The sequence below is a fragment of the Chinchilla lanigera genome, unplaced genomic scaffold (assembly GCF_000276665.1).
Source record: "Chinchilla lanigera isolate Chin_1 unplaced genomic scaffold, ChiLan1.0 scaffold00100, whole genome shotgun sequence".
NCBI classification, from domain to species: Eukaryota; Metazoa; Chordata; class Mammalia; order Rodentia; family Chinchillidae; genus Chinchilla; species Chinchilla lanigera.
Genome location: NW_004955501.1, coordinates 7,746,376 through 7,758,750, shown reverse-complemented (window position 1 = coordinate 7,758,750; position 12,375 = coordinate 7,746,376). Strand labels below are relative to the sequence as shown.

The following is a 12,375-nucleotide window of genomic DNA, read 5'->3' as shown; positions in this document are numbered from 1 at the left end:
CAGCATACGGATGTCCCAGGAAGGCTGGTTGTGAATCCCTTGGCCTGACCATGTGACCCAGTCGTAGGGAAGACTGTCACAGCTTCCTATTCTGATAAATGAATATTATAAGAATTCCTTACTTTATGTTTTATAATTACAAGTGAGATGGTGAGTAGGGGTTCAGTGAGTATAGTGTGTTGCAAAGGGTGTTTCAGAATGACCCTATAAAAGCAAATATGTGGAGTCATAGAGTAACTTCATAGGAAGATAATTTTCCAAAGGTCTTTGGTTTCAGAACTCAAATATTTTAGAACATGTCAGAGCTATATTCAAATTTCATGTTTCAACATACACCAAACTCTACTAAGCAACTTCACTCTAGTCGGTTTTCTTCCCTTCACCCAAGTTTAATTTCCTGATTTTCCTTTGAGCCTGGCTTGTCTGTCTATCTAGGAGAAACTTTGAGCAATTTGGAGCATGTAATTGGCTTTTGGAATGGAGCCATGACTAGGTAGCAAAAGAACCAGGAGCAACTCTTATCTTTTGGACCCGTACATGTGGATGGATGGATCAAAAAGGAGATTATGAAGAAGGCCTGGCTGAATAGAATGAGGCAAGAGACAAACTTGGAATTGGAGTCAAGGAATGTGAGCAATATAAAGAAAAAAATAGAACAATCATTTCCAACTTTGCTTCCAAAAAGAGCTCTCTAGGTTCCTGTCTTAACTGAATTCTCAACCGACAGAGCTTGAAGCAGTGTAAGTGCTAATAGTTTATTGGGAGTGGAATCAAGGAAAGCCAGAGCAAGGGGAAGAGAAGTGATACAGAAAGGAGAGAAAGTGAGTGGGGGGTGGTGCCAACCCAGCCCAGCTTCTTAAGAAACCACAGCTGGTACAGGGCGCCTGCAGAGCAGCGCCAGAAGCCTGATGGGACACCACATAGACCTGTCCAGCAGGAGGGGGGAGAGGTGCATCTCCAGGCATCGTCCTATCTGTTGCCCCTCCAGAGTCAGGGTTTACTCCCGGAGAGGTAACTCACCTGCACTACTAGATTGTATTATGCAGTGTCTTGGGGAAAGTGCTGGGGAAATGAGACACAGGACCCACAGTGTAGTGCATCTGGGGCTGGGGGTGGTAAAGGAGCAGGAGCCTCATGAGCTCACACAGCTCATACACAGGCACTGGAGTCGCTAGAGTCCATATGCAGGGAAAACTCTGGAGTCTTGTCAAAGCCTGGCCTCCCCAATGCAGCATTACAAGACCAAGCAATGGTGGCAGCTGAGGCTGTCCTAGTTCCTGGGCAGAGAGAGAAAGCAAACCAGCTGATGAAGACATTTAGAAGATATAGCTAGATATAACTAGCTATATATATCTTCTACATATACTAGTTATATCTAGATATATCTTCTAGATATACTTTCTCCTTTTTCATCTAAGACACACCTTATTTTAAAGACCCCATAAAAACTCACTCCTATCCAATCTAAGAACCTCACTTTTCTGATCCTCTGAATATGTTTATTCATACTAACAATCTGCCATCACTGATTCCAATTAAGGGCTTTTTAAAAAAAATGTCAGATAATTAGAACCAGCTTTTGGCTTGGCAATGAATAATCCCAGCTCTCTGGGAAGCTGAGGTAAAAGGATTGCAAGTTTGAGCCCAGCTTGGGCATTTAGCCACTTAACAAGACCCTGTTGCAAAATTTTAAAATAAACACAGGGCTGCAGATGTAGCTTAGTGTGAAAGCCTTAGGTTCAATCTTCAGCACTGTAAAAAAATTCAAGTCCCTAGAATCAGACAAAGGACGTGACATGAGACTCAAAGATGTTTGTTTGTTTAATAAAATATGCTTCTCCCTTGAATCCTAGATTGCTTTGTGGATGTTGTGGTTGGATTTGATATCTCAACTCAGCTGAAAGGGCAGGCTTTGCTCGCAGGTCAGCCATGGATGGGAACCTACCTTCAAGACATCTTACGGGCCATCAGCTCCCTCAGTGGGGTGAGCTGTGAGGTGGGCACTGAGACACAGGTTAGTGTGGCTTTTCAAGTGACAAATGCCATGGAAAAATATACTCCCAAGTTTGAGATCTACAGTGAAAACATTCTGGACAGCTTGAAGGATGTGAGGGTGAAAGGTGCATCTCTCCTGGATGTGACCCTCTTGAGCTCTCTGTGGGATGCCTTTCAGAACAAGTCAGCTGCTCGAGGAAAGGTAACGTGATTTCATTCTCTTGGTTGGTTTGGAGTTGCAATGAACTTCATTTTACTCATCTTTCTTCTCTTTTGCAAACATCCCTAGGTGGCCCTTTTATTTTCAGATGGATTGGATGATGACATCGAAAAACTTGAACAAAAATCTGATGAACTTAGAAAAGAAGGTACTGAAAGTGGAAGAGAAGTGGGAAAGGAGTGTTTACTAACTTTAGAACTTGGCACGCAACTCTAGCTCTAAAGCTTCCAGACATGCAAATTGCCATGAACTAGACATTATTTCTACTCTCTGTGTAGAGGAAATGAACGCTTGGAACATTCTGCTGTCTGCCTTTTCCTGATGCTATATGTGGCCTATACAAAGGCCTATTCATTGTCCTGTATGATGGTGTTTCTTCTTCCTAATCTTTCTGGAGAATATATTTTCTCTCTTGCTCCACAGTAGCTAATACTGCTACTTCTTTAGTGAATGAATAGAGTATTTTTCCTTGACCAAGGAATGCAAGAATTGGATTATTTTCTTCTAGCACTCTGAAAGTTTCCAAAGCTGCAAGCATGGCTGGACAAGTTGACCCATGTCTTGGGAGCTTTCTAATTTTTTCCTTTCTTCCGGCCACAGGTGGGCCAACCATCGTGTTTATGGGCATTAAAAGCTCTGGCACCTGGCTTTGGGCTTCTAAAACCAGTGGGCAGTCTTACTCATTTTCAGCTCTTATTAAAATATGTATCAGATGAGCAAAATGCACCTATGTGTTTCGGGTTTGACTAAGAAACTCTCTCCTGCAAGTGAGCATAATTGCTGTGCTGCCCAGGTTCCCTCTACTCTCAGCCTCACCATCTGCCCATTGCTGCTACAACTCAGGACTCACTCATTCTCTTAGGAATTTCATGTGGCCAGTGAGGGCCACCTCTCCTGGGAAGTTACTCCCCATCCCATTTCTAGGGGGCAGAAAGAGTTCCTGTTCCAGAGCTCCTTGGATCAGGCCAAAGGCAGATTCACCTGAGACACTGTCTTGCTTCGCTCCTTTTCTTTTGTTCTCTTCTTTTCCTCTCCCCATCTTCTGAGCAGCTCCTGCAACAAATCGTGCACATCCAAGTCTGTATCTTAGGCTCTGTTTCTGGGGTGCCTGACTGAAGACATCTGCTTCTCGGGTTGGTGAGCAGATCCGACTGGACTTAGCCTTTTGAGTTTGGTTCTCTTGCCTCAATCTTCAGCTGCAAATTCTCTGAATTTACAGCCTTAGGGTAAAGGTTTTTATTCTACCTTTTATTTACTAAAGCTGCCTTCTCTTTATCAGGTTTTAGCCTTTGTTCATGAGCTGTCATAGAGATTTTAATGAAGGTCGAGAATGAGACCTTAGAGCATTTAGTTTGGGTGGACAATTTCTTTATCATTGTTGTTTTGAGTTTTTGTGGGGAAAAGATGCATCTCTTCCTGAAAACATGAAAGTTTCTTCCAGGAAATGCTTTTGAATATCCAGAAGTCTAGGACCCGTTGTCTTTCTTCTGATTCTTACTGAAAAACCAGTAAATGAATATCAACTTCAGAAACTAGATTTTTAAAATAACATCCTCAAAAATGCAGAATCTTTGAAAAAGGGATAAAGGAATGATGGTAATGCTCTTTGAAAAAGATCAAATGGCTCTCAATAGGGACAGGTATTTCTACCCTGGCTTCCCACATACACACATGTGACCTCCGTTGGTGGATCCTGTGTACTCTCTCCTGTGTACTGCACTTCATTTAAAGATTAGTTAAAGTAGGTATGTATCCGAAGAGATTCTCAGTTTCTGATAAGCTCCTGGGTAAAACCAAAGTTGTGGCTTCAAAAATCCCCCATGTAGTGGCAAACAGTATAACAGGTATTTTCTTGATATGTAAATTCCTAGGCCTTTCTTTAATGCACGACCTCACTTCATCAGAGCACAGGAAGTTCTGTTACAGTTTCTCTTGTCTCCAGTTTCATTAGTTTATCATGGTCATGTGACTTACTAGCTTTATAAGGCAGGGACAATAGAATGAGTGCTCATCTTGCAACTGTTTACTGAGAATTACAGTATAAATATGCAAAAAAGGTTAAAATAACCAAATTTGCCTCACCTGGAGGGTCATGCACTGTGTCCCACAGGCCTGAATGCCCTCATAACTGTGGCTCTCGATGGAGCTGCCCATTCCGGTGACCTGGCTGATCTCCTCTACATTGAATTTGGAAAGGGATTTGAGTACAGGACACAGTTCACTATCGGCATGAGGGAACTTGGCAGTCAGTTGTCAAAACAGCTGGTGAGTTATTCAGAAAAGGCTTCCAAGTTTAATTAGCTTGCCTATAAATTTGGTATTTATGTTTGTGAATCTGAACTAATTCTGACCATTTGTGAATGAAGGCATGCTCTTCTAAATTAGTGAATGGCCTAAATAAGGTGTTTGATATGCTTAGCAAAAAAGACAAAGGAGAAAAATATTTAAATAGCATAATATTTAAGTTATAAGTGCCAAAAAGAGGTTGAGATGTTAACATGACTCGCTATGTCCTTCCTATGCCGGGTTTCACTTCCCTTGAAGAGCTAAGCGCATGGCTCATCTTGCTCAGCTTTTTAAGAGGTTTGTTTCCCCTTACCATGCCCTGTAAGTAACAGCTAACCACATGTGGAGTTCAACAAGTGAAAAAGCAATCTGCTCTGATGCTGGAGGAAAGACTAGTGAAAATAAACCATAGATGTTGTACTTTCTGAGCGAGTGAGAGATTTTGATGGGTGTCTTCTCACTTTGAGATTCTTGCCATAATTCTATTATTAGAACTAATTACCTAGGTAAACTGCGCTTCATTTCTTTGAGAAACAACCACCATTCAAACTTAAGTGGTGAAGTGTTTACCAAACTTCACAACACTTTTACCTTAATGAATGGCTAATAATTCGTTTGAAACCTTTTTCTTTGTTTCTTTTTTTTTGGTGGTGGTGCTATTCAGGATTGAACACAGGCAAATGTTCTCCTACTGAGCTGTAATCCTAGCCCTTTTCTGAGACAAGGTCTCACTTCGTTGGCTGGGTAGTCTTAAATTCACAATCCTTTTGCCTTGGCCTCCAGCAGAGCTGGGCTTGTACACGTGCTGCCACACTCATCTGTAACCTTTTTATACTTTGTAAGGTTTTTAATCAATTTATCAGGATACTTTCCAATGAAATGCTAGTTTCAGCTATTTTCCACCAATAGAATTTTTGTATAAACAATTTATTCAAAGTAGTAATTGTGTAAAAATAATTCTTAAAAAATACAGAAATTGTTGATATTTCTTTCTAAAAGAATCCTGTGCACTCACGCTAGAGTGAGTCACTTGAATGGCTAACAGGCTTCTGAAATGATGGTAGAAATCCACATCACACCATTGAGCACATGTGTGTAGTTCGGGAAGCAGTGCCCGCAGACATGACATGTTTCTCACCTTCTGCCAAGATCAATGTCGCTGAAAGAACGTGCTGCTGTTTGTTCTGCAAGTGCATTGGAGGAGATGGCACAATGGGAGATCCTGGACTATCAGGCAAGAAGGTAATTTCATTTCAGATGAGGGGATTACTTATGTGAATTTAGTGTATCTTTTGGACACGGGTATCGACAGAAATAGGGGTGATTCTAATTTCTAGATAGAACCTCAGAGGTCATCATTCATTGGTCCTTTTTTATTGTCAAACAGTTGTCAATTTCCTTTGGCGTTATTAATTAAAATGTCTTTTTTTTAAAAAAAAGGTTTTAGTGAAATATTGGGAGAAATGACTGTCAAAATATTGGTTACTCATATTCAAGCAGCTGTGACAACTATGCAGAAAACTGTGCAGTGTTCTCTCGTGTTGAACAGTGAAAATCTCCATGATGCTGGTGGCTCATTTCAGGTCCCATTTTCAGTGATGGCAGAGTCATTAATGTCAAGTAGAATGTTGTATAACCAGCTGAAAAACTAAATCAGGTCCCTCTGCCATAGCAGCCCTTAAGGTCTTTGTGGTTCACAGATACATACACAAAAATAGGCCAGTTATTTAAAAAGATAACCAGCAGCACTAATTCATGTACCATGTTTCCCCCAAGATAAGACCAAGATAGAAAATAATCAGCCTTGAAAACTAGAGATCAAAAAAGCCAGCCCTAGTCAGCCCAGCCTTGCCTCATGAGCAAGAGGATAGTGATGGCAGGCAAGGCAAGGATAGGCTGATTGTGGCCGGCATTTCTGACCTCTAGTGTTCAAGGCTGATTAATTTCTGGCTGCTCCTTATTTTCAGGGAAAGAGAGTATTTCCTGACTAGAAGGTACTCTTATGTACTCATATATCAAAGTATTATTTTTGAACTTAAAAAATGTTCAAATATATATAAACAATATGAGATGTTTAGTGACTTTGATACCACTCATTTACCTATGTGTTTGATTTTTGAATAACATACAGATCATGCTGTAACTTTCTAATCACCCTTTGAAGAAAGTTTTTGGACTAATTATTTCCTGAATGCTTTAACTTCATGTAAAAGACAATGATAGAATTTAAAACAAAACAAAAACACAGCGCTCAAGAATAATATAAGGAATTGTGTGTGGTCTGTTTTTTTATGTGTGTTATAAATCCTAAAAGAGTTTTGTTTTTTTAAGTGAAAGAGGACAATTACAGTCTTTCAAGAGTGAATATAGTTGTATTTGCTTGGATATTTGTCTGGGAAAAAAACTCTCCAGTTTTATATAAAATCCAGGAGAGTACTTCAGACAATATTGTGACACACAGGCATACATGCACATACATGCACACACACACACACACACACACACACACTGACTCCTGAATTGTCTGACACTTGTCTCAAAATCTTATTTCTCCTATGTGTGTAGATACAGCCTGGGTTGGAGAGGAAGAACTTTCTTCCCCAAACCCTTACTTTCCACATGAAATAAAACTATATAAAGCTGAAGAAGTGTGTGTGAGTACCTCTGGGTTTTCGCTATAGTGTATTGATGTTTTTCCCCCTCTCTTATTTCCAGGGACCCACAGGTTTTAAGGGCAGTGAAGGATACCTGGGGGAGGAAGGCATTGCTGTAAGTTAAGAATTTTTTTCTAGATCCATTTACTCCTAAAAACATATGTAGAATACATAATCCTTTGCTTCATTCCACAGGGAAATAAAGGTCAGATTCTAAGGATTCATATGCAAAAACTAGGTCCCTCCTAATGCTGTGCTTTCCTTCTAGTACCTATTAGTGGTTTGTTAACCTACTGTAAAGACCTCACTCCTTAACTCACTTATTCATTCATTTAATATACATTAAGTTTCGTATATGCCAGGCACAGTGCTAAGCCTTGGAAATGAGAAAAATAATTAAAAAAAAAATATGGCTCCTGGCTTAGCAAACCTCCAGACTACTGGTGAGACCAATGGGACCCTAGGCTCCGGCTTTCGGACCCCGGGCTGCACTGAACAAAGGAAGTGGAAGTACAGGACCTAACCACCTCAGGGACAGCCATGGTAGAAGTTAGGGCTTGAGGGGAAAAGCTGTAAGCAAAGGGCAACACTCAGGAGACACTTGAAGAACAAGAGGAATTTCTCCAGCAAAGTGTGTGGGAAAGCACATGCTCCCGTGGAAGGGGCAGTGTGTGCAGAAGCAACACAGCATAGTCACAAAATCGCATGTTTGCAAAATGGCCCGTGTCTAGAACCCAGGACACTGCAGGAGGAGCTGACATCCCTGGGAGTCTCAAATGCCCTGCAGACATTTTGCATTGTGTCCCTCGCTGGCAGACATTTCGCATTGTGTCCCTCGCTGTGAGTCACTGAGCAAGGTCAAGCATGGAGTGAAAATAGAGGGGCGATCCGAAAGGGGCCCAGGCAGTGTTACGGATGCTGAAGGGGAAGGGGCTACAGGTCAAAGTCTTAGTCATAGGTACAAGGCAGAGTTGGGATGGTATGTGTCTTGGTTACTTTTCTCTCGTTGCTGAGACAAAATGCCCATCACCCAAAATGAAGGAAGGAAAGATTTATTTAGCTTACAGTTTGTGGAGGTTTCAGTCCATACTTGGCTGGCTCCAAGGCAGAAGGTACAAAGCAACAAGAGCAAAGGGGGGAATGGCAGCCGAACAGCAAAGCAGCCAGAGCAAAAGGGAGGAATGGCAGCAAGCAGCTTCTTTCCCTGCCTTACTTTGCAAACAGGCTACCCCCACCTCAGGGGCATGTAGCTCTCACATAATCTCCATGCCCTCCTCTTCCACAGGCTCAGGATGTATACAAAGTAAGCACCCTGGCTTCCTGCTGAGTCACTTAGCCAAACCTCTAGACTCCCCAAGTTGACACAATGTATCAACCATAACAGTATGAATATATAGGTTGAAAAGGTTGAAAAGACATAACTTGATGACTACTGGGAGTAAGAAGCCCACACAGGGGATACGCAGGTGGGATCCAAAGCAGAAGGCTGGCGTCAGAGTAGCTCCAATTGACTGCCACTGTTTTTTAAGCATAAATTCTGAATTAAAAGCCAGGAACAGTCACACATCTTTTTTCTCACAACAGCCAAACCTTGTCAAATGTCTAACAGAGAATCCAGATTGCAGTAGAAACAGCTCATCTAGCTACCTCCTCTTTCTCAGGGTGAGCGAGGAGTCCCTGGACCAGTGGGAGAGCAGGGTACGAAGGGATGCCATGGCTCCAAAGGTCCAAAGGTGAGAACTGCAGAAGACACTGAGACCCCTTCTCAACACTGAATCCCATTTTCCTACATAAATGATCACTGTCCTTTCTGTTTTCAGGGAAACAGAGGACTAAACGGGGAAGAGGTATGGCACCCAGCCCATCCATTTATCTGCTCAACTGTTCTCCAGAGTTATTTTCATTTTTGAGATTATTGGTAGAGTTTACAACTAAACCTTCTGTTGACCTTCCTTTTCAATTTGGTGTTAGTCATTTCATTTTGTTTATTTCTGTCTTTTTTGCAGGCAGTGTCTATCACTGAAAGTAATCTATACTCAAGCATAGCCTAAAAAGAAATGCAAAATTAGATGTTCTTTGTTTGATGTCTAACTTAGTTCCACATAGATATGATGCACTGTATTCTAACTGCATCTGTCTTTTCAGGGAGAAGTTGGGGAATTTGGAATCAGTGGATTAAATGGAGAACAGGTGGAGATTTCCCTTGAACAACAGAGACCCTCCTGAGCTATTTCCCATTAAGACAATGGGAATTTGACTTTTTCCTTCTCTGTTTTTAGGGTGATAGTGGCCTGCCTGGACGAAAAGGAGGAAAGGGTGATGAAGGATCCCAGGTAGGGATTCAATAAAGGGAAAACATAAAAGCTATATTTGAAAGTGAATGCATAATTAGTAGAGTAAAGCAGATTCCCTCAAGTGTGTCGGTTAGCTATTGCCGCAGAATTCTTCTGTGACAAACACTCGCTAAATTCTAATCAGACACAACAATAAACACTTAACTCAGCTGCTAGCCCCGAATGGTTCAGGCAAGGTGCAGGTGACCTTGGTTCATGTATCTGTAGTCTGGCTTTGCTGCATGTGTTTCTGGCCCTCCAGGGACCACTAGCCAGCCTGGCAGTGTTGGCCATGGCCTTCCCATGGCTAGGGCAGAGTGCTAGAACATAGAAGAAGCATACAAAGTCTCTCAAGTCACCTTGAGGTCACAATGTGGAACGTTCCCAGGAGCATTATGTCTCTTTCTGTTGACCACAGTAAGTCAGGCAGCCAAATTTGGGAGAAGGGACTCTTGCCTACCACGGTTGGAAATCACTTCAGAGTTGCATGGAAAGGACACAGATCCAAGGAGGACTGAACTATTGGGGCAACTGAGGCAGCTGCCACCCTAAGAACAGAAGGATGTGGGCAAGGTTCTGAGGAGCAAGGCAGCCCCTGCGGGTGTCTGCCCCTCATACCCATCGGAATGTCCTCAGAAGCCATGCTACATTTATCCGCTTAGGGTGTGAAAATTGAGTGAAGGATCTATTTTCTGATTGATGCAACAACTTTGAGCAAACTGCATGATCTTTCTGAGCCTCAGGTGCCTCATTAAACATGAAAATATGATAAATAACACCTGGTTCATAAGGTAGTTATGACAACAGAGCAAGGTGACAAGTGTGCTGGACCACAGAGTTCACCACTGTGGCAAATAATTAAGTTCACTATTAAATTATTTATATGATGCCTCAAACTTGCTTGATGGCTCCTTTTCTCCAGTTTAAAAAATAACCTCACGAGAAAATATTTAATTATTCAAATAGGGAGAATGTTAGCTGTTTGTTTATTCTTATAGATTTTATTCAGAATCTTGATCTTGTTCTTATTGTTATTTGTTTTAACTTCAGGGAAGCCCAGGAAAGAGAGGGAGCAAAGGTGATCATGGAGCAAAGGGTCTGAGGGGAGATCCGGTAAGTGCCAGGGGGGTGAGGCGTTACCAGGGCTTCTTCCTGTAACCCTTCTGATAGGGAAAGATGTTTCCATTTTAAAGCACTACAAAGGCAATCCTGAGTTTAAAACATCACCATCATAATTGTCATAGAATTTTAAAAGCAGGTGCTATGCTGGATTCTCTTTATTTATAGACTCATTCTTTTTTTTTTGTTTTTTGTTTTTTTTTTTTGGTTTTTCTCCGTTACCGGGAACCGAACTCACGACCTTGTGCTTGCCAGGCAGGCGCTTTTGCCGCTGAGCTAAATCCCCAGCCCCTGACTCATTCTTTTTTTATTAGTACACATCTGCAGTACATAATTACCTTCCTTATGCAGAGTTGGTGCATGTGATAACACGTCTTAAACCTTTTTTGTCCCTTTCTCCTCCCCCGTCTCTGGATTCCCTCCTACAAAAGACCTATCTCCCCTTTTCCTATTATTTATTTATATTTTGAATTTCTCATATAACAGAAATCATGTGATATTTAAGCCTGTGTGTCTGGTTTATTTTACTTAACATTATGGTCTCAGAGTGCATCCATTTTCCTACAAAGTTTATTTTTCTTTATGGCAGAGTAGTACCCCATTGTGTATAAATACCACATTTACTTTATCCATTCATCTGTTGATGGATGTATAAGGCTGCTTCCAAGATTTAGCTACTATGAATTGTGCTGCTATAAACATGAGTATGTATGCATTTCTGTAATAAGATATCTCTAACTCTTTTGGGGAAGGTCCCTAGAAGGGGAATAGCTGAGTTTAATGGAATTTCTATTTTTAGTCTTTGAGGAATCTCCATACTTATTTCCATAGTGGTTGTACTAGCTTACATCCCCACCACCAGTGTAGAAGCATTCCTTTTTCCCTGTAGTCTTACCAGCATTTGTAATTATTTAATTTCTTGGTGATAGTCATTCTTTCTGGATGGAATCTCTATGTTTTAATTTGCAGTTCTCTAATGGCCTAAGTTGAACATTCTTTCATGTATTTATTGGCTATTTGAACTTCTTCTGAGAAGTTTCCATTTATTTCATTTGCCCCTTTTATTATTGGATCTTTTATTTGGGGGTAGGTCTAATTTTTTTAGTTCTTTATATATTCTAGATGTTAGTCTTCTGTCAAAGAAGCAGCTGGCAAAATGTTTCCTGTTTTGTGGGCTGTCTCTTCACTCTTAGTTTTTCCTTTGCTGGGCAGAAACGTTTTATTTATTATCCCATTTGTTGATTCTCTTGTTACTTTTTGTGTAACTGGGCTCTGTTCAGAAAGTGCTTGCCTATGCCTACGTCTTCAAGAGCTTTACCTCCTTTTATACTCCAGCATACTGTTTCTGTTATAGCATTTAGATCTTTGATCCATCTTGATTTTAGTTTAGTGCACGGTAAGAGATACGAGTTTAGATCCAATCTTCTGCAGCATATGGATGCCATTTTTCCCAGAATCATTTGTTAAAGAAGCTATTTGTCCTCTAGCATGTTTTTGGCTCTGTTGTCAAAGATCATGCAGCTGAATGTACCTGGAGCTGTTTCTGCATCCTCTCTTCTGTTCCACTGATCTACATCTGTCTGTTTGTTTTGTCAATACCATGCTGTTTTTATCACTGTAGCTTTGTATTATAATTGGAAGTCTGGAATTGTGCTGTCTCCTGCTTTACACTTTTATCTAGGATTGTTTCTGCTATTCTGGATCTCTTCTGGTTCCATATGAATTTTGAGATTGTTTTCTCTGGTTCTGTGAGGACTGTTATTGGCAT

The 12,375-nt window shown here is 41.1% G+C and overlaps 1 protein-coding gene across 4 annotated transcripts in view; it reads left to right on the top strand.

The window, feature by feature from the left end:
* The window catches only part of Col6a6 (collagen, type VI, alpha 6), a 133,516-nt gene that overhangs the window by 58,109 nt on the left and 63,032 nt on the right, over positions 1–12,375 (top strand). For all 4 annotated transcript variants that reach the window (XM_005406861.2, XM_013505759.1, XM_013505758.1 and 1 more), the window contains 10 exons: positions 1,854–2,197; positions 2,285–2,363; positions 4,326–4,480; positions 5,651–5,743; positions 7,217–7,270; positions 8,817–8,888; positions 8,976–9,002; positions 9,301–9,345; positions 9,435–9,488; positions 10,539–10,601. In XM_005406861.2, coding sequence (XP_005406918.1) covers positions 1,854–2,197; positions 2,285–2,363; positions 4,326–4,480; positions 5,651–5,743; positions 7,217–7,270; positions 8,817–8,888; positions 8,976–9,002; positions 9,301–9,345; positions 9,435–9,488; positions 10,539–10,601 — 986 coding nt within the window. The remainder of the gene's footprint in view (positions 1–1,853; positions 2,198–2,284; positions 2,364–4,325; positions 4,481–5,650; positions 5,744–7,216; positions 7,271–8,816; positions 8,889–8,975; positions 9,003–9,300; positions 9,346–9,434; positions 9,489–10,538; positions 10,602–12,375) is intronic.